The sequence below is a fragment of the Podarcis liolepis genome (assembly GCF_965112155.1).
Source record: "Podarcis liolepis genome assembly, chromosome: 14".
Taxonomy (NCBI): Eukaryota; Metazoa; Chordata; class Lepidosauria; order Squamata; family Lacertidae; genus Podarcis; species Podarcis liolepis.
The window spans coordinates 50,854,727-50,880,340 of NC_139569.1; the positions used below are offsets into that span (position 1 = coordinate 50,854,727).

At 49.1% G+C, this 25,614-nt stretch overlaps 1 protein-coding gene and 1 long non-coding RNA gene across 2 annotated transcripts in view; both read right to left on the reverse strand.

Moving 5' to 3' along the window:
• Positions 1–25,614, reverse strand: part of LOC310693704 — a 354,955-nt gene that overhangs the window by 171,862 nt on the left and 157,479 nt on the right. The window lies entirely within an intron of this gene.
• Positions 244–3,790, reverse strand: GCNT3 (glucosaminyl (N-acetyl) transferase 3, mucin type). The gene has a single exon (XM_083475912.1). The coding sequence runs from the start codon at positions 3,606–3,608 to the stop codon at positions 2,292–2,294; it is 1,317 nt and encodes a 438-aa protein (XP_083332038.1). The 5' UTR covers positions 3,609–3,790; the 3' UTR covers positions 244–2,291.

The following is a 25,614-nucleotide window of genomic DNA, read 5'->3' on the forward strand; positions in this document are numbered from 1 at the left end:
TAAATAATAAAATTGTTGTTGTTGTTGTGGCTGCTGCTGCTGTTACTACTACTACTACTACTACTGAATACAATGTCCCTATTTTCATCTGAGAAAAGTTGAAGGGTATGGGAGTAGGGAAGTGTGGGCCATCAGCCAACCATACCGAACTTTGGCTGGTACTGCCTCCCCGAGGCCCCAAACCAATATGGGTGCTGTTTCAGCCTTATATTCAGCCTGGAGATGAAATGACGAGAGACAGCATTCGTGGTTGAAGTCTTCCTTGTTAGTATGCAGGAGACTTGTGTGGATCATAGAATTGCAGAGCTGGAAGGCGCTATGAGGGTCATTTAGTCCAACCCCCTGCTATCCAGAAATCTATCACGCAACATGGATTTTGAACCCAGAACCCTGAGATGGAGAGTCTCATGCTCTACCAACTGAGCTGGTTTTGAGTACTTTCTGCTGATACATCTTTCTGCTGCCCTCCAGTCCCTTCACTGATCCAACCTCTGTCTACATCAGAAAAGATTGTTACCCAACATTCCAGCATGGGAAGTCTCAATTTATAGATGAATTTTAATAAGGCCACATGCAGACTATGCACTTAAAGCAATATGATGCCATCTTAAACAGTTATGGCTTCCCTCAAAGAATTCAGGGAGCTGTAATTTTTTAAGGGTGTTGAGTTGCTATGAGACCCCTGTTCCCCTCCCAGAACTACAGTTCCCAGAGTGGTTTAATAATAAACTCCACTTCATGGGGAGCTCTGGGTATAGTAGCTTTGTGAGAAGAAAATGGGGCCTCTTAGCAACTCTCAGCAAACTACAGTTCCCAGGATTCTTTGGGGAAAACCACAGCTGTTTAAAGTAGTATTATCTATCTATCTATATTTATCTATCATCTATCATCTATCTATCTATCTATCTATCTATCTCTATCTATCTATCTATCTATCTATCTATCTATCTATCATCTATCTATCTATCTATCATCTATCTATCTATCTACAGTGGTACCTTGGGTTACATACGCTTCAGGTTACATACACTTCAGGTTACAGACTCCGCTAACCCAGAAATAGTACCTCGGGTTAAGAACTTTGCTTCAGGATGAGAACAGAAATCGTGCTCAGGCGGCGCGGCAGCAGCAGCAGGAGGCCCCATTAGCTAAAGTGGTGTTTCAGGTTAAGAACAGTTTCAGGTTAAGAACGCACCTCCGGAACAAATTAAGTACTTAACCTGAGGTACCACTCTATCTATCTATCTATCTATCTATCTATCATCTATCATCTATCATCTATCATCTATCTATCTATCTATCTATCTATCTATCTATCTATCTATCTATCATTGTCATCATCCTTTTTAGATATGGGAGACTTGTTTTTTTTCTTAGGTCTTTGCTTAGTTAATAGCTAAATATCCAACCACACTGGTGCTTCCTTAAATGTGTTGATGGCTTTTGATGGCTAACTACCAAACATACTTTACTTGCACATGAGCTAAAAAACAAACAAAGTTTAAAAGCTGAGCTGCAAGTAGTGCAGGAGACAGACATCTGAGTTGTTGCAGCTCCAAGAAATAGGTGCTACATCACAATCTAGCAATGCCTGTGAAACTTGGTATATTTCTACAGAAACATATTACAAAACCATTCTAAATCTCAAGGGCTCTCATCTCACCAGGAAACAGGTAGTGTGGGGGGAAAAAACTGCTGTTGAAACTCTACCACTCAAGTTGAGAAAAAATAATCCCTTGGTTTGCTGAGGGAGAAAGTTCAGGTGCAATTTGAAGAAACATTCAAAGCAGATTGAGCCATGAGATGATTTTTAACCCAGTCCTGCTATATTATGCCTATCAGAGCCTTCCCATCATCAGTGCAGTCACTACAATCCCCACACATTTTACATACAGGAAAAGGAACACAGGAAATAGAGACTTGACTAAACAACAATTTGTTCACTTCTTCCTTCATACACACTCATTAAAGAAAAAAAGTAAATGTAACCAAAGCTGTGCATCAGATTTTTCCTCCAGGCAATGGAGCAGCACAAGGTGGGAGAGTGACTAACAAATCTCCACCCCCCCCACCCCCCCACCTCGTGCAGCTTTCTCCTCCTGGCACCTTCTTTCCTTGACCTATGCAACACTCAAATGGATGTCTCTGAGATCTCAGTGAAGAGATTACTGGCTGCTAGCTAAGTACTTTAGGAATGGGTTGACCACCATGCTAGATAGATCAATGTGCCAGGACCTCAAAACATAAGTTTCTAAATTGTCCTCTTGGTGAGGAACCTTATAGACATTCACTCAGAACTGCTTCCCATAGATTAATTTGTAGCGCAGGTACTCTTCTAAACACTGTAAGGCATAGTCATCAACTCTGGGGTCAAACTTGTTGGCAAACAGGTGGTGCTGGGTGATCATCCAGTGTAGGTCGCCTGCCCCATAGACACACACTGCTCGCCGGTAAGAGCCTGAGCAAGGAGGATAAGGGGCCCCCTTACTGATGTCTCCTTCACTGTAGGACCACTTCACCAACCTTGGAATGGCGTTCATGTCCGTCAGGTCAAATTTAGCACTAAAGGGGACTGACCCTGGGACTCCTGGCATCCGGTGCAGAGTGGCCCACAAATGCTCGTCTGGGCTGTAAGTATCTTTGGACCACTCTATCAGTGCTTTTGCCATTGGATCTTCAAAAAGATGTTGAACAAACTCTCTGGTGACCACGATGTATGCGTTCCCAGTGAACATGGGGGAGCTTTGTGGAGGGGGGTTCTTTGCAGTGGAGGTTCTCACCACAGAATTGGTCACGTTGTGCCGGTACTTCCACCGGCCCTTTTTGCTCTCTGACGGTTTCTCTGACTCCATGTTGTTTTTCCCATTCAAAAGCTTTAGAGCATGGACAATCTCTGCGTTGGTTTTGATGGGGAAGTCTGTCCCACAGGTGTTCAGGAGGTATTTCCAATGTACTTTGCTCTGAAGGAGGTCTTCCATGCAGTTCAAATCAGCTTGGACCCTGGACCACGAAGCATACACAACACGCTCCAGCTTAGATGCCACAAAGACATTCCCAAAGCAGGAGGCAATGGCCCGCACTGCCTCTTGGAAAGGTTCTGGGGCCTTCCTGTCAACGTGGACACAGTACACATTCTGGGGGGCATAGATGGACCTCAACAGTCTCTCAAACATTTCAATCTGATCATGGACCACCATGGAGTAAGCGATGGGGAAATCCTCCTCCTCTTTGCTCAGTGGGAACTCAATATACCTCCGGCTTTCTTTGAAGAGTCCACAGTCCTCAGTCATGTTCAGGTACTCTTTCTCTCCCAGGAGATCCCTTCTGTTTTTGAGTTGCAGCCTGCTCAGAATAGCCTTCTCGATCTCTTTGGGGTCCCCTCTGCTGATCCGTGAGCAGCTGATATTTCCCCTGGGAGCGAGTCTCACAGACTGGTAGAGCCTGTCTTTGCAGAACTGAATCCCAGGGTCTGCGATGTCTTTCCCCAAGTGGCTGAAGTCACACTGCCAAGTGGAGTATTTCAGAAGGCCAGTGGCAAACAGCATCAGGCTCCCAAGGACCAGCAGGCGTGAGATTCGACCCAGGAACTTTCTTTCCAACCAGTACATTTTGGGGGGCAGAGAAGGACCCTGATAGTGCAGCCCAAAATCCGTCTTCCAGGCCAGTAAACTCCTGAGCCTACTCAAAGGTTTCTTCTTAGCGTCCACATCACCTTGGCAGCCACAGGTGCTCTAAGCAGTGCTTCCTCAGTCCAGCCTGCCTCATATCTGTGCTGCTGCCAAACGTAACCTGAGAGCTCAGATGAGCTGTCAGGCGTCACCCAGGGAGGGAGGGAAGAGGCTAGTTTCACAGCAAAGTCTTTCCCCCCTGGAGATGTTGCAATCCAGTGCAAAATGAAAAACAGGACGTATGGGAGGTTTAAAAGAGGCTTAACTTTCCATTAGAGCAGCAGTGAACTTTAATAAGTTACTTGATTTCATGGTAGATCTGGGATTCTAAATATTGTCTGTACCAAGAAGAATATAAAGTGAAAGGTGGCATTTGTGATTATCGGGATCCAGTGGAGCGGAGGAGAGAGGCGTGGTTCCAATTGTGGAACTGCCGAAAGACTCATCTGGCACCTGCACTGTGTCTTTTCCGTATCAGGTGATTCATTACATTTTCAAAAATCTCCCCAGACTTTTTAGTTTCAGTTATTTCCAAGATGGGGTGGGAAACATTTCCCAGCCCAAGGGCCGCATTGCCTCATGGACAGTCTTTCAGGGGCCACTTGCCGGGGGGGGGGCAGAGGCAAAAGGGGGGGGCAAGTGAGACATTGTCTTACCTGTGTAATATAGGCTACATTCCTACCAAAGGGAACGCACACAAACACACAACTCCATTCTCCATCCAGGCAAAGGACAGGTGTGGTTGTGGTTCAAGGACATGTTCCAGCCAGGCAAACACGCTTGAGGAGGGCTGGTGATGGGTGTGGATTGGGGAGATAACTGCCATTTGGGGAGTGGGCTTGGCCTGAGGAGAGGTCCAAAAGCAGGACTCAGAGGCCGGACTTTTGCTTGTTTTCCTCTCCCTCTCCCACACCTGCCCTTTTCCCTTGAGGGAAAACTGCTCCAAACGTCTTTCTGACTGAAGAGTCTACTGCATACTTTGAATATAAAGATATTTGTATAATATAGTGTATTTGTATAGTATAGTTAGTATATTTTTATCTGCCTTTTCTCAATGCCTTTGGACCCCTCTTAAGATATCACAACCAAATTTTGCCCGATGGTTTCCTAAGAGCAAGGTTTCATCTAAGTTTGGATACAACTGGGTGACATTTTGAATTAAAATAGTGGACTGAACCTTTCAAAACTGGGTTGAGTTTAACCTGATTTCAAAACTGCACTGCTTTTTTGTTGTTTGTTTCTTAGAATTCCCAAGAAATGCCAGACACTACCAACCTGTTCTGTTCTGTATGACCTCGCTGAGATCCCTGCATTGCAGGGGGTTGGACTAGATGACCGTTGAAGTCCCTTCCAGCTCTATAGTTCTATGATACTAGTGGGTTACAAATGCTTTGAAAGGATGGATGGATGGATGAATTAAAAGCCAGGCCATGTCCACAGCTGCCAAGTGTCAAAGTGTAACAAAAGAGACAGCATTTTGTTTTTTTTTTGCTTTATTTTGGCAAAACTTGGAGAGAGGAGGGGAGGTGGTTTACTGATTAACTAGGAAGTCTTTCATTTTCTTGACAACCCTGTGATCCATTCACCCCCACCCCCCAATGCAATTCAACTCTCCCTTACTGTGACTTTTTATTCCAGCGTATTTGCTTCCTCTCTAGTCCATGGTAGTGCAGTCAAAAGGATAGTAAATTATCTGACTAAACATTGCTGACAGATCTTAGCTATGGTAAGGGTTTGATCCCTACCCAAACTATATATTTTAGCAGAGGCTCCCAAACTTATTTGGCCTACTGCCCCCTTTTCAGGAAAAAAATTACTTGCTGTCCCCTGGAAACCTACCTCCTTTAAGCCTCCGGGTATACGGCAGTATATCTTCAATCAATCAATAAAAATAAATAAGTGAAGGGGTGGGATTGGCACCGTAGCCTGCCTGCCATTAGCCAAATAGGCAGACAAGCTGCGATCCACTTTCCGGGCCTGGGTGAAGCTGAAAAGAGTTCACCCAAGCCCAGGAAAACCCTTTGCCTCCAGCACGACTGCTGGATCCAGGAGAGGTGTTGTCGCTGTCCCGCATCGGCACCCAACCTGGTGGCAAGTGTCATTTAGGGACGTGGGTGGCGCTGTGGTCTAAACCACTGAGCCTCTTGGGCTTGCCGATCAGAAGGTCAGTGGTTCAAATCTGTGCAACGAGGTGAGCTCCAGTTGCTCTGTCCCAGTACCTGCCAACTTAGCAGTTCAAAAGCACACCAGTGCAAGTAGATAAATAGGTACTGCTGCGGCAGGAAGGTAAAGGGTGTTTCCATGTGCTCTCGCTTCCATCACAGTTTTCCGTTGCGCCAGAAGCGGTTTAGTTCTGCTGGCCACATGACCTGGAAAGCTGTCTGTGGACAAACACTGGTTCCTTTGGCCTGAAAGCGAGATGAGCACCACAACCCCATAGTCTCCTTTGACTGGATTTCATTGTCCAGGGGTTCTTTACCTTTACCTTTTAAATGTCATTACATAATAGATGAAACATGTACAATTTTTCAAAATTCTCTTCTTTATACTTCCACCACCCCCTTATTTTTATTCAACACCCCCCCCAATTGCACCAGAGGCTACTACTGCCCCCCTAGATCATTTCAGCACCCCCAGGGGGCAGAATCACCCATTTTGGATAACACTGTATTGGAAGATAATAATGATACACTTTTGAGGCAAAAGGCCAGTAGGAATCACAGTGGAACTGCTTTAACTGAACAGAAACTGATTCTACAATCTAAAAAACATTATTAACTTTAGTAAAACCACAAATCTGCTGTGAGGAGAAATGAAACACCAGAAAAGAATTTTAACTGGAAAAGAAAGAAACAGAGCTTGAATGGAAGCAGTAATTTAAATGCATCTACTTTTGAGTTTGAGATTAATGAAGTTGAGTTTGAGAAAATGAAGACCTTGATTGGGTGATCTATGTTGATCTTGTGAGGAACGGACCACATTACTTCCGTCTGTTAGATGATGATGATTCCATAGAAAATTAAGGAGCAGTGTGAAAAGTCACCATAATTAAAATGGAGTTAAAAGGAGAGAGTAGTTTTTGCATCACTTTCATCACTGTTGAAAGGCCTCCTGCTCCTTCTTTCAGCAGTCTTTTCAGATTTGCTCTTCAGGAAATATTGTTGGCAACAGGCTTTGCCTGCTCTCACCTTCCTGTTGGGTTAAGATTGTCCATATGGTCAACCTTAAGAACATCGGAAGAACCTGCAGGATCAGGCCAAGGCCCATCTAGCCTTGCATCCTGGTCTCACAGTGGCCGACCAGATACCTGTGGGAAATCTGCAAGCAGGACTCAGTACAAGAGCACGCTCTGCTTCTGTAGTTTCCAGAAGTGGCATTCAGAAGCATCGAAGCCTCTGGCTGTGGAGGCAGAGCAGAGCCCTAAAGGACCCCTGACAGTTAAGTCCAGTCGCGATAACCCTTTCTTCCATGAAATTGCCTAATCCTCTTTTAAAGCCATGCAAGTCGCTTTTTGAAGATGCATACAAGTATGCAGCCACAGATGGGGCCAGTGTGGCGAGGGTAGAATCATAGAATCGTAGAGTTGGAAGGGAACCTAAGGGTCATCTAGTCCAACCCCCTGCAGGGCAGGAATCGCAGCTAAAGAGTCCATGACAGATGGCCATCTAAGTTCTGTTTAAAAACCCCCAAAGAAGGGTAGCACCTCAGAGCCATCCTCTTGCAGATTCAAAGCTATACCTGTGGTGCCCCAGCAGACCTGGCCCTTCCCTTGAGGCATCCACCCAGCCCTGCCCTGTCCCAGCGCCAGGCACGGGCTCTGTAGCTTTGCCCCACCCCACCAGCTCTGCTCTGCTGCTGTAGTTGCTCACCTGCTCTGGGCCAACAGCTGAACTCCAAGTAAAATTCCACACAGGGGAACATGAGAAGCCGTGTTTAATGAGGCGGCTTGTTTCTTCTGTTAATGAATTACCAAATATGTACAAGTGATCGAAATCAGCTTCTTTCCCCATGTACATTATTTGTTTCTTTTAAAATGCATTCTTTACAACATTAAGTTCCAGCAGGGAACATCTAGCATTGATTAAACACAAAAAATGATTTGGGGTGGATTAATAAAAGCCCTATTGAGCATTAACAGAATAAGTTAACAGCACCAAAGTGCAATTAAGTACTTCTAAAGTAGTACTAAGAAGGACCTCCTCTCCCCATATGAACTGACTCAGACCCTGAGATCATCATCTGAGGCCCTTCTTCATGCGCCTCCTCCATGCGAGGTCTGGAGGTGGCAGATGAGAACCGGGCCTTTTCTGCAGTGGCTCCCCACTTGTGGAATGCTCTCCCCAGGGAGGCTTGCCTGGCACCTTCACTACATATCTTTAGGCGCCAGGCAAAAACTTTCCTTTATATCCAAGCCTTTGGCCTTTAACCATCTGTGGCCTTTTAGAAGTGGGTGGGAATTTTTTTGGTGTATTTTTCTTTCCTCTTGGGTTGACTGTCTCTATGTGGGTTTTATTGTCTGTCTGTCTGCCTGCCTGTCTGCCTGTCCCTTTGGATTGCCTTGGACAAGATGAAATGACTAACAAAGGTAATAAATAAAAGGTTTATGATACATGACAACAAGGGCACTCCAAGAACATAGAAAAGAAGTTGGTTTAGCAAATCTAAAGGCATTGCTCTTTTTTTAACTGCTTCCGCATACTTCAAGGAGTGTCTTCTTCAACACATTCCTGCCCATTCAGTTTGGGAAGGCTTTTTGTTGACATCCACTCCTTTCAGGAGGAGTTAAATCTGGGGTTGCTAGCATGGAAACCACAAGCACAATGGCACCCTCTGTGCCTTCCCTGGGCAGCCACAAATCGTCCGAGTCCCTCCCTTCCCCTGGTTGCAAGGTAGTAAAGGAGGTTACCATTTTCTTCCTTGAAAAGGACATAGAGCTGAAAGAGGAAGTGGGAAGGAGCCAGTGTGGTGTAGTGGTTAAGAGCGGTAGTCTTGTAATCTGGGGAACCGGGTTCGCGTCTCCGCTCCTCCACCTGCAGCTGCTGGGTGACCTTGGGCCAGTCACACTTCTCTGAAGTCTCTCAGCCCCACTCACCTCACAGAGTGTGTGTTGTGGGGGAGGAAGGGAAAGGAGAATGTGAGACTCCTGAAGGGGAGTGAAAGGCAGGATATCAAATCCAAACTCTTCTTCTTTCAGCACTATGTGCTTTTTCTAGTTGGCCACTGCGAGAACAGGTTGCTGGATGAGATAGGCCATTGGCCTGATCCTGCAGGTTCTTCTTATGTTCTCAGAGCCCCTCATCCAGCAGGTCTTGATGTCTTTTCAGCATCAGGCAAAGGCCTTTTTTCTTTAGCTCAGGTGTCTATCCAGCATGCTTTATATCTGGCCTTAGTTCTATTTTTAGGATTGCCTTCTGCTGGATTTTGCCAACCTATTTTATGGATGCTGCTTCTGTGATTTTTGTGTCAGCGTTATGGTTCATTTTTTCCTTTTGGTGCTCAGGTTGGGAGTGTCATTGATTATGTAACCAGAATGGTAGTTTCCAAAATTACTACAATGCCTTGCTTTGGTGCCATGAAGGAACCCACAGGGCAAGCCAGGCCAGTTGTCTCAGCACCAAGGAGAGCTCCTAATGAGCCGCTTGCTCTGATGCAGGTCAGAAATGAACCAGGCCTTCTGAACCTCTGCGTCCAGTTTGCCTTCCTCCTAGGCTCTGCCCTCCTTTGCGAACTAGAGTGTCTTAAAAGACTTGATCCTCTAGACTGAGGGGAATGTAAATTTCTTTTCTCCATGGACTTCTACCTGGAGTGCTCCCTGCACCATTGCACTGGTGAGACACTCCATACCTCAACCCAGGGGTAGGCACCCATGATTATCCTGGCTCTGGTTCCATGGGCCTTGGCACTCTGAGATCTAGTTCAGCCAGCTCCAGCTAGCTAGTGGTCCCCAATCACTGCCATTGAGCCAGGAACCAAGTCTGCCCCCCCCTTTTTTTTTTGCTGGTTGAGACTGTAGTTTCTGGCTTGGTGTCCTGGTCACTACTATGCTTCAGGGGGGAAATGTCTTTAGAAATTGGGGTTGTGTGGACTCAAAAGCAGCCTAATGAGGGTTGAGTATGGATCAATGGGCAAGGAATCCTGATTGGATGGAATGGAGTGTCCTGGGTGACAGCATGACTGGCTGGCAAACAACCTGTGCTGGTCCCGGGGGTAAGGTACCTTGGGTGTAGCAGAGTCCACACGAAGAGGGGCAAGGTCCGAGGCAGAGAGCCGGGCGGGGAACAGGTACGCTGGAACAGGAGGCTGTGCAGGGAACAGGAACACAGGATGGTCGGGAACAGGAGGCCGAGCAGGGAACAGGAGTACCGGATAGTCAGGAACAGGAAGCCGAGCAGGGAACAGGAGTACCGGATAGTCAGGAACAGGAGGCCGAGCAGGGATCAGGAACACAGGAAGGTCCGAAGCCAACAACGACGTTGCTCCCGCAACCTGGGGCCGGGCTGACTGGGCTTTTATCCTCTTCTAAGGCCAGGGGCGGTCCCGGCCCCCAGGAGCCCCGCCTCCTCTGGCCTTAAGGCGAGCACTCCTCCTGGGGGCAACCAGTTCCCTTCGCCTCTCTGCCCTAAGCCTCTGCAGATCAGGAGAGGCCGAAGGGTTACTGGGCCCTGGAGGAGGCTCACCTGTGGCCACTGAGTCGTCAAGCCTCTCTGGGGCCAGAAGGGTTTCACCTGGGGCCAGCTCCTGATGCACTGCCACAGGTGCAGGTTCTTCAGCATCTAGGCCTTGCCCCAGTTCAGCCGGCCCTGGAGGTGGGGACTCTTGTGCAGGCTGGGATTCCTCTGTTTCATCCTCCGAATCGGAATCCCAGGCCATCACACCATCCCCCCTCCCAGGCCCCCCCCTCAACCGAGGGTCCGGACCCGGCTTGCCGGGGTACGTCGCATGGAACTCTTGGAGGCAGGCAGGTGCGTGGACGTTGGCCGCTGGTTCCCAGGAACGGTCCTCCGGTCCGTACCCCTTCCAGTCAATGAGATACTGCAGCTTTCCCCTGCGGTATCGGGAGTCCAGGATGCGTTCCACCTCGTACTCAGGCTCTCCCCGAACCAACACTGGCTGCGGTCGGGGACGGTTCGGTTGGAACTCGTCGGGTGGGGCCACCGGACTCAAAAGGGACCTGTGGAAGACCGGGTGAACCTTCAGGGTTGCGGGTAACCGGAGACGAAATGCCACAGGAGAGACTTGGTCTACGATAGGGAACGGGCCGGTGAAGCGGGCGTCCAACTTCCGCGAAGGTCGAGAGGGGTGGAGGTGGCGAGTGGAGAGCCAAACCAGGTCACCGACGCGAAGTTCCGGCCCCACCTGGCGGTGGCGGTCGGCCTGGGCTTTGTACGCTTCCTTGGCCTGGTGCAGTTGCTCCACCAAAAGCTGTTGCTGGGACTGGAGCTCTTGAAGCCACTCCGTCACCGCCGGGACCGCGGATGCCGGCAGCACCTCTGGAAACAGCCGTGGATGATAACCATAACTGGCCTGGAACGGGGTCTGCTGGGTGGACGCATTCACCGCGTTGTTATAGGCGAACTCTGCCAATGCCAGGTGGTCGACCCAGTCATCCTGCTGGTAGCTGCAGTAACACCGGAGGTACTGCTCCAGCACCGTGTTCGCCCGTTCCGTCTGGCCATCGGTCTGTGGGTGGTAGGCTGACGAGAGGCAGACCTCTGTCCCGAGGGTCTGGTGTAATGCTCGCCAGAACCGGGATGTGAACTGAACGCCCCGGTCGGACACCACACGCTCAGGTAGGCCATGCAAGCGGAAGACATGCTGAAGGTACAGCTGAGCAGTTTCCTTGGCTGTGGGTACAGATGGACAGGGAGCGCAGTGCACCATCTTGGTGAAATGGTCGGAGAAAACCAGAAGGCAGGTACAGCCACGAGACGAGGGTAAGTCCACTATAAAGTCCAACGAAACCGTGTGCCAAGGACGCGGTGGAACTGGCAATGGCTGAAGTAGGCCGGGGGGTCGCCCGGTAGGTCCCTTGGCGCGCCGGCAGACATCACAACCAGCAACGTAGCGAGCCACGTCAGCCTTCAGGCGGGGCCACCAAAACTCTCGACTGACCAGATGGGTGGTCCGATACCGTCCAAAGTGCCCCGCTGCTGGGGCATCATGGGCCATCCGGAGAACCTCCAGCCGTAGTGGCCCTGGCGGGATGTACAGACGACCGTGATGCAGCAGAAGGCCCTGATGCAGGACCAGTCCCGGATACTGTGGGCTGGACCCTTCAGCCAGCTCCCGGAGCCGATCCTGGGCCCAAGCGTCGACCCGCTGCTGTTCCCGCACCCGAACCTGCCGTGGCTGCGCCTCCTGGGTGGCCAGGAATGCAGCCGGAGGTAGGATCGTGGTGGGTTCTGCTTGCTGTACCGTGTCTGCGTTGTCTTCAGGTTTCCGGGACAGGGCATCCGCCTTCTGATTCTGAGAGCTAGGGATGTAGCGGATCCGGAACTGGAACCGGGAAAAGAACAACGCCCACCGGATCTGTCTTTGATTCAGCTTGCGGGTGGTTTGGAGGTACTCCAGGTTCCGGTGGTCGGTTCTCACCTCCACCGGATGTCGTGCCCCCTCAAGATGGTGGCGCCAGACCTCAAAGGCTACCTTGATGGCCAGTAGTTCCCGCTCCCACACAGTATAGTTACGCTCCGCTGGTAGGAGCTGGCGGGAATAGAAGGCACAGGGTAAGAGTGGCGCTTCAGGCCCAATCTGTTGAGACAAGACGGCACCGAGAGCCGTACTGGAGGCGTCGGTCTCCACCACAAAAGGTCGAGAGGGGTCAGGATGTTGTAAGATTGGTGCCCTCTGGAAACAGGCCTTCAACCCCTGAAACGCCTCCTCTGCCTCCTTGTCCCAGGAAAACGGCGTCTTTGGGCGCAGTAGCCGGGTCAACGGGGTGGTGCGATGAGCATAATCAGCGATGAAGGTCCGGTAGTAATTGGCGAACCCCAGGAAACGCTGTAGGTCCTTGCGGTTCCGGGGTGCCGCCCATTCTCGAACCGCTGTCACCTTCCCCGGGTCCATTTGCACCCCATCTGGAGAGAGCCGGTGACCAAGGAAGTCCACAGTCCGCTGATGGAACTCGCACTTGCTGAGCTTTGCGTACAAACGGTGCTCACGCAAGCGCTGCAGCACGGTCCGGACATGTCCCTCATGGTGAGCCGGGTCACGGGAGTAAATCAGTATGTCATCCAAATACACCACCACGTACTTGTCTAACAAGTCCTGAAACACGTGGTTGATGTAGCGTTGGAACACAGCAGGCGCGTTGCACAAACCGAAAGGCATAACCAAATATTCGAACTGCCCGTACCGGGTCCCAAACGCTGTCTTCCACTCATCCCCGGCTCGGATCCGAATCAAGTTGTAGGCCCCTCGGAGGTCCAGCTTGGTGAACACCTGTGCCCCTTGCACCCGCTCCAGCAGCTCCGAGATAAGGGGTAAGGGGTACCGGTCTGGGACGGTAATTTTGTTCAGGGCTCGGTAATCATGGCAAGGGCGGAGTTCCCCACATTTCTTCTTAACGAAAAGCACTGGTGCCGCGGTAGGCAAGGTGGAAGGCCTAATGAACCCACGCTCCAGGTTCTTGCGCAAGAAGTCCTGCAAAGCCTCGCGCTCTGGCTCTGTTAGGGAATATAAGCGACTCACTGGTAAAGGCGCTCCGGGTTGGAGGTCTATGCCGCAGTCAAAAGGCCGATGCGGCGGCAGCTGGTCTGCCCCCCGTTCCTCGAACACGTCCTGGTAGTCCTGGTACACTGCTGGGAGCGTGGGTGCTGCCTCCTCTGAGGGCGCGGCCGCCAGCGTTCCGGATTGAGCATGGGAACATGGGTCTGGGAAGTGCACGGTCCGTTTGACCCAGTCAATCTGAACGTTGTGGGCTTCCAGCCAGTCCATCCCGAGCACCAGGGGGAAGCGGGGCATAGAAGCAATGTCCAAAGTTCGCAACTCCCGGTGCTGCTGGAAACACAGGACCAGGGGCTGGGTCTCCTGAGTAACAGCACCTGAACGCAGAAGTCGTCCGTCAATCGCTTCCACCTGGATCGGTACTGGCTTGTTCCGAAGTGGCACCTGATGATGGGTGGCAAAAGCAGCGTCCATATAGGAGCGGGTTGCCCCTGAATCTACCAAAGCATGGGTGAGGATCCAGGGCCCCCCTGGAGGGTATAAACGTACCGAAACCATAAGATGTTGCAAGTCCATTGGTGCGGGCCCATTCTGTACGGTTTGGGACCCCCGGTAGCTAGGGCCATCAGCTACTGGGGTTGGCGGTTTCCCTGCGGCTGGCGTTTCTCAGGGCAGGACCGAGCGAAGTGTCCACTTCCGCCACAGTAAAGACAGAGATTTCCCTCCCGACGCCGCGCCTTCTCTGCGGGGGAAAGGCGTGGCCGCACTGCCCCGAGCTGCATAGGCTCCTCCGTTAAATCAGTTGTGACCGTGGGGCTGCCGGAAAAAGCTGGTGCCGTGAACTGGGAGTGTCGGTGACCCCGGGCCTGACGACGATCCTCCAACCGGTCGTCTATTTGTAGACTCCGTTGAATGAGAGTGTCCAGCGTGGTGGGGCGTTCCATTGTGGCCAACTGGTCCAGTACCTCGTCCGAAAGCCCTTCGAGATACTGGTCCCGCAGTGCCGAGTCATTCCAGGTCAAGTCCTGTGCCAACAGCCGAAACTCCGTGGTATATGTGGCCACCGTGGACTTGCCCTGTTTCAAACGCCGAATCGCCCGGTTGGCTTTACTCTCTTTCTGGGGGTTGCCGAACGCGGCCTCCAAACGATTGCAAAACCCCGTATAGTCTGCCAGCAAGGGGGAGTCTTGCCTGAGTAGCGGCAACGCCCACTTGGCCGCCTGATCCTTTAACAAACTAATCAAAAAGTGCACCTTGGTGCGGTCGTCAGGAAAGTTCCGGGCTCGCCCCTGAATATACAGTTTGGCCTGGGCCAGGAACATGGGAAAGCTGGCCGGGGCTCCATCAAATTTCTCAGGCAAAGCCACTGGGTACTTGCCCGGAGCCGGGGCGTCGGCCCCAGGAGCCGGTAGGGCTTCCAAGCATTGCTGAAGTGCCACAACCGCGTCGCTGAGCTGCTGCACGGTGTGAGTCAAGGCCTGGTTCTCCTGGGCCAAAGCCACCAGTGCAGCCGCCTGTTCAGCCATGGCCTCTGGCTCTTCCCGAACGCACCCCTACGAAGGGGGAGTGCGGGTGTGGCGGGAGCAAACTGTGCTGGTCCCGGGGGTAAGGTACCTTGGGTGTAGCAGAGTCCACACGAAGAGGGGCAAGGTCCGAGGCAGAGAGCCGGGCGGGGAACAGGTACGCTGGAACAGGAGGCTGTGCAGGGAACAGGAACACAGGATGGTCGGGAACAGGAGGCCGAGCAGGGAACAGGAGTACCGGATAGTCAGGAACAGGAAGCCGAGCAGGGAACAGGAGTACCGGATAGTCAGGAACAGGAGGCCGAGCAGGGATCAGGAACACAGGAAGGTCCGAAGCCAACAACGACGTTGCTCCCGCAACCTGGGGCCGGGCTGACTGGGCTTTTATCCTCTTCTAAGGCCAGGGGCGGTCCCGGCCCCCAGGAGCCCCGCCTCCTCTGGCCTTAAGGCGAGCACTCCTCCTGGGGGCAACCAGTTCCCTTCGCCTCTCTGCCCTAAGCCTCTGCAGATCAGGAGAGGCCGAAGGGTTACTGGGCCCTGGAGGAGGCTCACCTGTGGCCACTGAGTCGTCAAGCCTCTCTGGGGCCAGAAGGGTTTCACCTGGGGCCAGCTCCTGATGCACTGCCACAGGTGCAGGTTCTTCAGCATCTAGGCCTTGCCCCAGTTCAGCCGGCCCTGGAGGCGGGGACTCTTGTGCAGGCTGGGATTCCTCTGTTTCATCCTCCGAATCGGAATCCCAGGCCATCACACAACCTGAGCAGAAACACTCCACACTGCAACAGTTTGTTGCTGGTCCCATCTGTTGTTAACTTCTTTTATTTTCCTTGTAGAGTTTTATTGCATTTGTTTCAAACTGCATCACACTCTAGGTGTAGTGTCCTGAAGTATGGCTTATAAACCACCAAATAAATATATAAAAACCATGTTCCTCCTCCCTCTATTCATTTCCAACAGCAAGGAAAGACGTGGCAGGTTTTTGTCTCTGTCCAACTGGACTTAGACTGGTATTTATTGCAGACTATAACTGTGGGTTATTTGCTCTGATGTCTTTATATCCAGCACTATGAGTGCTTCATGATGTTACTGTGCTTTTATGGTTGTGGTACAGTAACTTTGAGGATTATATAGCAGAAACTGACAAAGAAATATCCACCCATACCAGTAAATGCCTGTAGGCAGGGCATTGAGCAGCACTCTGGGGTGAGCTGGGAGCCACAGAACAGAACCATGAGGCAAGCCAGGAGTCAAGACCAAAGAACAACCAAAGGTTGCCAGAAGACCCTGCTGCTCAAAGAATCATACAACTGTAGAATAGGAAAAGACTCCAGTGATCATCTAGTTCAACCCCTTGCAATGCAGGAATCACGGCTAAAGAATCGTTGACAGGTGGCCCATGCTTAAAAACATCAAATGAAAGAGTCCACCACCTTTCCATGTAGTCCATGCCATTGTTGAACAGCTCCTAATGTTCTTCCTCGTGTTTAGTCTGAATCTCCTTTCTTGACCTTTGAATCCATTGATTGGGGTTCTACCAGATGGAGCATGTGGCAGCCTTTCAGATATTTGAAGATGGCTATCCTATCACCTCTCAGTCTTCTCTTCTAGCCGACTCCCTCAACTGCTCCTCATGAGGCTTGCTTTCCAAACCCTTTAGCATCTTGATCGTCCTCCACTGCATACATTCCAGCTGGAACCCTGGGAGATGGTTATGCAAGATCTCATGGAACCTAGATGGCCCTGCAAGCTCTCACAAGATCTTATGAGAACACCCCAGAGTCTGTGTGCTGAGTGGGCCTTCAAAGCTCTCCACCTTGCTTACTGGGCAAGGCCTGCTCTGTGCACTGGCTCCAGAATCCGAAAGATGTTTTATGTGTGGGTGGTTCCAAGGGTTTGAATATATGTGTCTTCGTGGAACTGAACCCCTGCATAAGATGCCACTGTACTGTACAATATGTGCAACTTGGATGCTAGGCTGGGCTTGGTAAGGTTCTTCTAACTTTCATTCTGTTACCACACCAGGATTCCCTTTGCGTGCTGCAGGTGTGCATACAGTCTTCATATGAAGGAAGGAAAGGCATCCTGTTTCCACCAATGTGCCATTTACTAGAAGAATTTGGACACACAGCTGTGTGACTCATGCTATATAAGCAAGGAATAAGTGATTCATTATTGGCACATGGGGTGCGGAGGAGAGTATTTCTTCACTTACTGGGCTTCTTAGATACCCTATCTTAACGAGTACATTATGATCCAACCTGATAAGCCTCCCAGTAACCTCCTCACTGCTATTTTCTACTTCCTGCATGCTCTTGCTTTAGAAATAAGAATCCCCATTTAACCAAACACAAAAGCCCTTTGGTACGAGAGTGCTGTGATCCCAAATACATGGTGAATATTCACACTTCAAGGGTTCACAGCTTTTTGTTTCTTTTTTTTAATCATCGTTGATTTATTCATCACCTTCCAAACAGGCTCCTCAATGAGACTGACACATAATATTAAAAACTGTTATAAACAAAACAAACAAACAAACAAACAAACAAACAAACAAACCCAAATGAATTTAAAACAAGACTAAAACAATTCTAAGAAACAGCCACACTCATGGTAAAAAGATCCATTTATCCAGCTTTTTAACTTGTTCTCTAGATCATTGAAGAGTTCCATTAATGCAGGTGTCTTCACCCTTTCCAGGCCCAGGACCCACTTTTCAGCACAAACATGCATTTGGGGAACAATTTATTCTTATCTTGCCAGACATTTGCATGGTGGCTGTGCTCCTGCTGTGAGCCACCTTGCATCAGGCTGAGTCCCAACCCACCAGCTGAAGACCAGTGCATTCGCAGTCCATTTTTATCCATGGCTCCTTGGGCCAGTGAGCCAGATCAGCTCTGACTGGTGAGTGTGGCTACTCACTTCTCAATCCCTTCAAAAGTGATCGACACCTGTCAAAGTTCAAAGGAGGCTGCTGTGACCACCAATCAGCTGATCAAGTGGTCCAATAAAGTCCATTTGGAGGAAGCAGCTTCAAAGTGGACTGAAAAGCAGCCCCACCTTGGCTTGGATTGCAACTTCTCACAGTCCACAGCTTTCACTCCTACCAGCCAGCCACGCGTCTCTGGCTCCCTGGCACCCTTGGGTGGCTTTCTAAACATGGATCCTCATTGTTCATTGTCATCATGGTCCTAAATAACAAATACTCCTATTAATCCTGGCTGTATGTGCAGGTTTGGTGGTGCAAAAAGGTGTGCCAGCTTCCCACGGAGATCTGTGTCTGCTAGGCAGTTCCTGGAACCTCAGCAGGTAACGGCTCGCTACCACCACCACCCGCCCCACCCATTCTTTCTCAGAAGCTAGCCTGGTACAGCTATGGGATTAATAACAAGGGGATGGGAAGGGAGGTGGTGAATTGGGCATCCATTAGCTGCAGTTACCGTAGTTCAGAATGCTGCAGCGCAATTGCTGGCAGGAGGAAGACCTTGTCAGCATATGACACCTGTGCTTAGAGATCTGCAATGGTTGCTGATTTGCTGCTGGGCCAAGTGTTACTATATGAAGCCCTGAACAATTTGGGACCAGATTATCTGACAGTTCATTTTACCCTGTATGGGCCTACTCAACCGCCTAGACTGGTGAAATTGGCAGTATTACAGACGCCACATTCTGTACATGTAAGAATTTGATCTTTTAGTGTGGCAGCACCAACACTCTGGTACTCCCTGCCTATTGGTACTAAGCAGGTGCATAGAGTTAGGCAAAGTGTGCCTCAAAATGCATATGTAACATACATATTAGTGTTAGGCAGAATTGCATACCAAAAATTGCATACGAAAATGTGTATATTGGGAGAATTTTGTACGAGATGTTTCACAAACTATACTCTAGTAAAGGTATACTCTAGTAAACTCTAGTAAACTATACTCTAGTAAAGGGACCCCTGACCATTAGGTCCAGTCGTGGCCGACTCTGGGGTTGCGGCGCTCATCTCGCTTTATTGGCCGAGGGAGCCGGCGTACAGCTTCCGGGTCATGTGGCCAGCAGGACTAAGCCGCTTCTGGCAAACCAGAGCAGCACACGGAAACACCGTTTACCTTCCCGTTGGAGCGGTACCTATTTATCTACTTGCACTTTGACATGCTTTCAAACTGCTAGGTTGGCAGGAGAACACTTTGGTACTCCCTGCCTATTGGTACCTGCCTTCACTGTGCTCTTTTCCGCTCCGGCTGAAAACATTTTTGTTTAGGCAAGCCTATCCAGATGCATGGAAACTTGATGCAAGTTCTCATTTGGTTTTAGTCTATTGTTATTTTAACTTTTGGTATGGCTTAAATTATTGTTAATTTTACTTTTAATTTTATTACTGATCATTTTATTGTTTTATCTTTTTTGTAAACTGTTTTGAGGTTTGTTGACAATCAAGCAGCGCGTAAATTATATTAAATAAAGAAACAAATGCCACTCTTTTGAACTGTGTCCACTCCAAAAGGAAGTGTTAATGGAAAACCTAGCATCTGGTCAGAACATGTCTGAAAAAGGTATGTTTTCTTTCTGTTTTTAAAGGAGGAGGAGTTTGTACAGATGTGTAGATGTAAGGGGTCATAGTGACATCCACGTTACACACAAACCTCAAGAGAAGGGCTTAGCCCTAGAGCAGGGCACCTCCAGGAGGAACCTTCAGGCAGCCACAGCCCAGAAGGAGGCTGCGTGCCGCATGGGAGACCAGTGTTTGAATCCCTGCTCAGCCTTGCAGTTCCCTGGGTGCCCTCTTGGGCCAATCACTGCCTCTTAGCCTGACCTACCTCACAGGGGATTAAATGTTGTGGGGATTAAATGAGGAGGGGCGAACCATATGCTCCACCTTGAGCTCCTTGGAGAAAAAGGTAGGATACAAATGCTATGAATACAATTAACAAATTTCTAAAATGCTGGTTGTTTACTCTTCCACCTGCACCCATACACCATCCTGCCTGGTGTATCAGGGGTGTTAAGATCAGAGGTAGGCAACATTTTTGGGGCATGGGCCGGTTCACAATCCTGCAGATGTCACAGTGGGCCAGAGCACGCACAAACACGATTTCCAGCACGGAGGAGGCATGCACAGCTTCCCTTTGGCTGGAGGAGCTTCTTGCAGCCAATGTGAAGCCACCCAGCATCCCAGAAGGCAGTCCTGCCTCTGCTCCACGCCAAGAGCCAACCGAGCAGGCAGCAGGGGTCCATGGGCTGGTTAAACAACCCCCCACAGGCTGCTTCCGGCCCATGGGCCTTAGGTTGCCTATGCCTGCTTAGGATGTGTTTTGAGGGCCCACCTCCTAGGAACACGTCAGAGGAACAGGTGGGATTGGAGGATGGTTAAGCAGACTCCCTGCCCGCTCCTCAGCAAGGCCTCTCCTCTGTTCATTGAGTGCTTTGCACAGGGACATAAGAACAGAGGAAACTGCTTTCTAATGAGTTGGATCTTTGGTCCATCTAGCTCAGCATTGCCAACTTGAGGGTCTTTTCCATCCTGGAGATGCCAGGATTTACACCTTGGATTGCTGCATGCAAAGCAGATATTCTACCACTGGCCTACAGCCATTCCTCACATCAGTGATAGGTACTTGTAGTTGTAGTAGTATGATGTCCTTCCCTGCTCCCCTTTTTAGTTTTCTGCGTAGAACATTTTCTGTGGAATTGCACCATCTGGTGGTGGAAGAAACATTTTCATGTTGCAGTCAGAGATGCAAAAATTGATAAAATCATGGAATTTTAGAACTGTAGAGTTTCAAGGGACGCGGGTGGCGCTGTGGTTAAAAGCCTCAGCGCCTAGGGCTTGCTGATCGAAAGGTCGGCGGTTCGAATCCCCGCGGCGGGGTGCGCTCCCGTTGCTCGGTCCCAGCGCCTGCCAACCTAGCAGTTCGAAAGCACCCCTGGGTGCAAGTAGATAAATAGGGACCGCTTACTGGCGGGAAGGTAAATGGCATTTCTGTGTGCTGCACTGGCTCACCAGATGCAGCTTTGTCACGCTGGCCACGTGACCTGGAAGTGTCTCCGGACAGCGCTGGCCCCCGGCCTCTTGAGTGAGATGGGCGCACAACCCTAGAGTCTGGCAAGACTGGCCCGTACGGGCAGGGGTACCTTTACCTTTACCTTAGAGTTTCAAGGGACCACAAGGGTCCAAACCCTCTGGAGCGCAAGGATCTTTTGCCTAACGTGGGGCTCAAGCCCACAACCTTGAGATTAAGAGTCTATTGACTGAGGTATTTTAGGACTGATATATTTGGCACAAGGTCACCTTTTTTGGTCTAGGAGAATGTTTTTTAAAAGATATGGACGTGGCAAGGGTTACTTTCCAGTTGAGGCAGCATGGAATGTATAAGAAGTTGATGTATTCAAAAGCAAACCACATTGCATGGATTTCTTTGTTTCTTTCCACAGTAATCATAGATGCAAAGTTGAAATTGTCTTAAGTTGGGAGGAATGGCCTGACTTGGAATAGGGAAGCTTCATATGTTCCATGATCTCTTGAGCATGGCAAACTAGGATGGGCAACCTATCTTTGCCTTCTCAGGCAGCTAATTTTGGGTGTCATGAGAAGAAAGCGAAAGGTTAATTAATCCATTTATTATTGTGTGTTGATTTGGCAAGCTTTGTACTGCTCAACTTGACTTTGAGACAGGCACTATTTGTGCCCCAGGCCCTAAAAGGGTTTGGGCTGGTCCTGTGGCACTTTGCAAGGCCTGCTACAGAAAATAATAACACAATAAAATCCAAAACAGTAACGATTAATTAATTGCACATTTATTCAAAATCCAGTTAAAACTATTTCATAGAATCATAGATCATAGGCATACACAGTTGGAAGGAACCCCAAGAGTCATCTGGTCCAAGCCCTGAAATGCAAGAATCACTGCTAAGGAATTTCTGACCTCTGCTTAAAAACCTCCAGTGAAGGAGAGTCTACCATCCTCTGTCAAACAGCCCCACCAGCAGAAAGTTATTCCTAATGTGTAGCCAGACTCTCCTTTCCATCTTCCATGTGGCAGCCCTTGAGATATTTGCAGATGGCTATCATATCTCCTCTCAGTCTCCTCTTTTCCAGGCTGAACATGCCCAGCTCCCTCAACCATTCCTCATAAGGCTTGGTTTCCAGACCCTTGAACATCTTGGTGACCCTCCTCTGCACATGTTCCAGCTTGTTAATGTCATTATTCTGGTGCCCAGAAGTGGACACAGGACTGCAGATGTGGTCTGGCCAAGGCCAAGGCATTATCATCACACCTTTGAGTTGCATTAAGCTTGTGGTCTACTAAGACCCCTAAGTATATACACTGCTTAATACAAAACAGCCTCTAAACAGTTTACAAAAATAATAAAGAAAATATAAATCAAATAAAAATAAATAAAGGTAAAGGACCCCTGACAGTTAAGTCCAGTTGCAGACGACTCTGGGGTTGCGGCACTAATCTCGCTTTACAGGCCGAGAGAGCCGGTGTTTGTCCACAGACAGTTTTTCCAGGTCATGTGGCCAGCATGACTAAGCCGCTTCTGGCACAACGGAACACCGAAACCAGAGCAGCGCACGGAAACTTTTGGGGCGTGCTTTCTAACTGCTATGTTGGCAGGAGCTGCGACCGAGCAATGGGAGCTCACCCCGTCACAGGGATTCAAACCGCTGACCTTCTGATCGGCAAGCCCAAGAGGCTCAGTGCTTTAGACCACAGCACCACCCGCATCCTGTATAAAACAAATAACAAACATATCTCAATAAAACTACAATAGTCCTTATATAATACAATAAAATCTTAGAAAGGCAACAACATAACAGCAGGATTGGTGCTTCTACAGAATCAATCTTTTAGTGTGGCAGCACCAACACTTTGGAACTTCCTGCCTATTGACAGTAAGCAGATGCCTTCACTGGACTCTTTTTGGCACTAGGCAAGCCTATACAGATATATAGAATGCTGATGTGTGCTTTAAACATTTTTTGGGAGGGGCATTTTGCTGGTTTTTAGCTACTTCTACTGATGAATTTGTTGTTGTTTTTATCATTGTAGACCACTTTGAGGTTTCACAATCAAGTGGTATAATAAATCTGCCAAAATAAAATTAAGATGAGTCCCCCCCCCCCAAAAAAGTGGCAGAGATTGAACCTAAGGCCTCCTGCTCTCAAAGCAGGCACTCTACTCTACTCTAAGCTATGTCACATTTATATCCAACCCTTTAAATCAGGCCTGGAGAAACAGGAACCCTCCAGAAGTTGTTGGACTTCAATTCCCATCAGCCCCAGTCAGCATGGCAAATGGTCAGGCAGGGTGGGATTTGTAGTCCAACAGCATCTTAGCGATCCACCAAGTTATCCATCCCTGTTTGAAATGAAAGGTGTGGCTGAAATGTTACCAGACTTCACACTTATGGAACTCAGCAGCCCCAACCTATGCCAGTGGATCAGGGTGTCCTCAGTGCGGGGCATTTCCACAAGGAAACCCACGTGCTCAGAGAGGGCAGACCACATAATGAATGCCGCATGTAGTTTGGCTCTGAGCAAGCTGCAATTTCTAAGCATTTTTCAAATGGCAACCCCATGCAGAAGACATTATCAAGGAAAGATCACAGTGCACCTGCCTGGATATGGGGCTTGCCCAGCTGCAAAGAAATGTTTTAGCACTTGAAAAGGGGAGCCAGTGAAGGAGGCAGAAATCTGAATGGGTACAGCAGCTTGGCAGAAAGGAGTGGGGAGGGGATCCTGTGGGTGAACATATCAGACGACACAGTGATTCTTCAAATAGCTCTTCTTTATTCAGATGCCAGAACAGAACTGAACTGAGGAGCTCAGTCAGCCTGCTTATATAGAGCTCCAGTACCTTGTTACTGTAACAACTTTCTAAAACTATCCAATCACTGAACGTCACTTTCGACCCTTCATTTGCATACTAACTATCCAATCACTGAACGTCACTTTCGACCCTTCATTTGCATACTAACTATCCAATCACTGAATGTCACTTTTGATCCTTCATTTGCATAACTATCTACAGTATCCCCCTGCTGGCCCAGGGTGAGAACTTCAGTACATAACAGATGCTGTCTTTTGGAAGGGCTGATGCCACTTGACAGACCCCCCCCCCGACCCACCAAATCCTTGCCCACTCCCCTTTACTCAGACTATACACCTGCAAATAAAATGAAGTTACGAAAACATCTTATTTTCACTGGTGAAATGTTGGATGAGATCACATAGGAAGGGTTGGTTGTTGTTTTTAAAAAAGAGGTTTACAACTGGTTTCAGAAGCTTGTTTTGGGAAGAAAGAGCAAGATATAAATTTAATAAATAATGACAGGAAGAGACAAAAACAGGATACAGGTTTACATAAAATTTATGTGTGGAAATGGACATGCCCAGATGCCAATTTAGAAGTCATTAATAAAATTTTGTTGTCCACCACTTTGAGAGCCTCTGGGCTAAAAAGCTGTAAAAAGAGACCAGAACATGATCCTTCCACCTACAGAAACCTTGTTACGGCTTTTACTTCCTCTAGAAGTACTCCACCAGGACCAAGGCCGACCCCTGTGGGGCTGATCTGAGGACCTCACTAAACCCTCCAATCATAGACAGCATTAACACTGTAAAGAGTGTTATCTCACCTTGGAGTGAGGAGAGAGAGACTGGGACCAGGTGACCTGCTGTGCGCCTGCTCAGTCTGCTGTCCAGGTGCTGCTACCCATTGATGGGCCTGTTCATGGCCTCCACACTGCACTCCATTCTTGTTGTTCCTTATCTTTAAACTGGTAGCTTATTTCAAGTGTTCCTTTTGCATGGGGGGATGCTACTTTGGGAACTCCACCAGGCACCCCAGCCATGTTAATTCAGCCTTGCCTGATCTTCTTCCCATCCCAGCTCCTAACATTTTGAAATCCAAAGTTGCTGACATGCATTCCAGGATGAATGGAACGAAAGCAGCATATCCTGCACTAACTTAACATGCCCCTGATACAGGCTTAAAACACAAACTGCCAAGGGGATGTGCAAATGCCCTCCTGGTCGGGGCATGCCCCCTTGAGTATCTTAAATTGCAGAAATTTGCTGATGCAAATGCACTCTTGGCATCCATCCAGCATATCTATATTGGTGCATTTCCCAAGATCTGCTCCAGCTTGCCTAAGGTCTGCCTAGTCATTAGTTCATCATTAAAGCACAATGAGGCCTTGCTAATGGGTTTTTGCTGTTCCAGCTGCTGCGCTGAGAGCTTCTTACTAGGTTTTGCTCTTTCCACATCTACGACTGATGTGGCGATGCTCGAGGTTGAGAGGGAATGTTCAAAGGGAGCCAGTAGTCTTTCTTCTCCACTTTCCCCCATGCAATAATAATCAGAGCAGGAAGACAGGAAGATGTGAGCACTTTCCTTTGACATTAGCAAAATGATGGGTTCAGCTTGTCCTGGCGTCCCACTGGCAAAGTCCCGTTGGCTGAGCCAAAAGGGGTTTGCAGCTGATCACTGCCACTGCTGAGGCCTGTGCAGAGGGCGTCTGTCAGAGATTTGACCTCTGACACACATTAAAAACCCTTTATGCCAGAACTTGTGAGCCCCCCCCAAACAGATTTCTAATAGTTATAAAAGTTATACTTGAACAAAATAAAGTTCAGGGGTCTATTCCCTGCTCAGCCGTGACCGCGAGCCAGTCACTGCCTCTCAGTCTAACCTGCCTTGCAGGGTTGCTGTGAGGATAAAATGGGGAGAGGGAAAAAACATGTATGCTCCCTTGAGCAAAGTCACAGA

Excerpts from the sequence above, each read along its gene's own strand:
- GCNT3 (XM_083475912.1), bottom strand. The coding sequence starts at position 3,608 with ATGTACTGGTTGGAAAGAAAGTTCCTGGGTCGAATCTCACGCCTGCTG.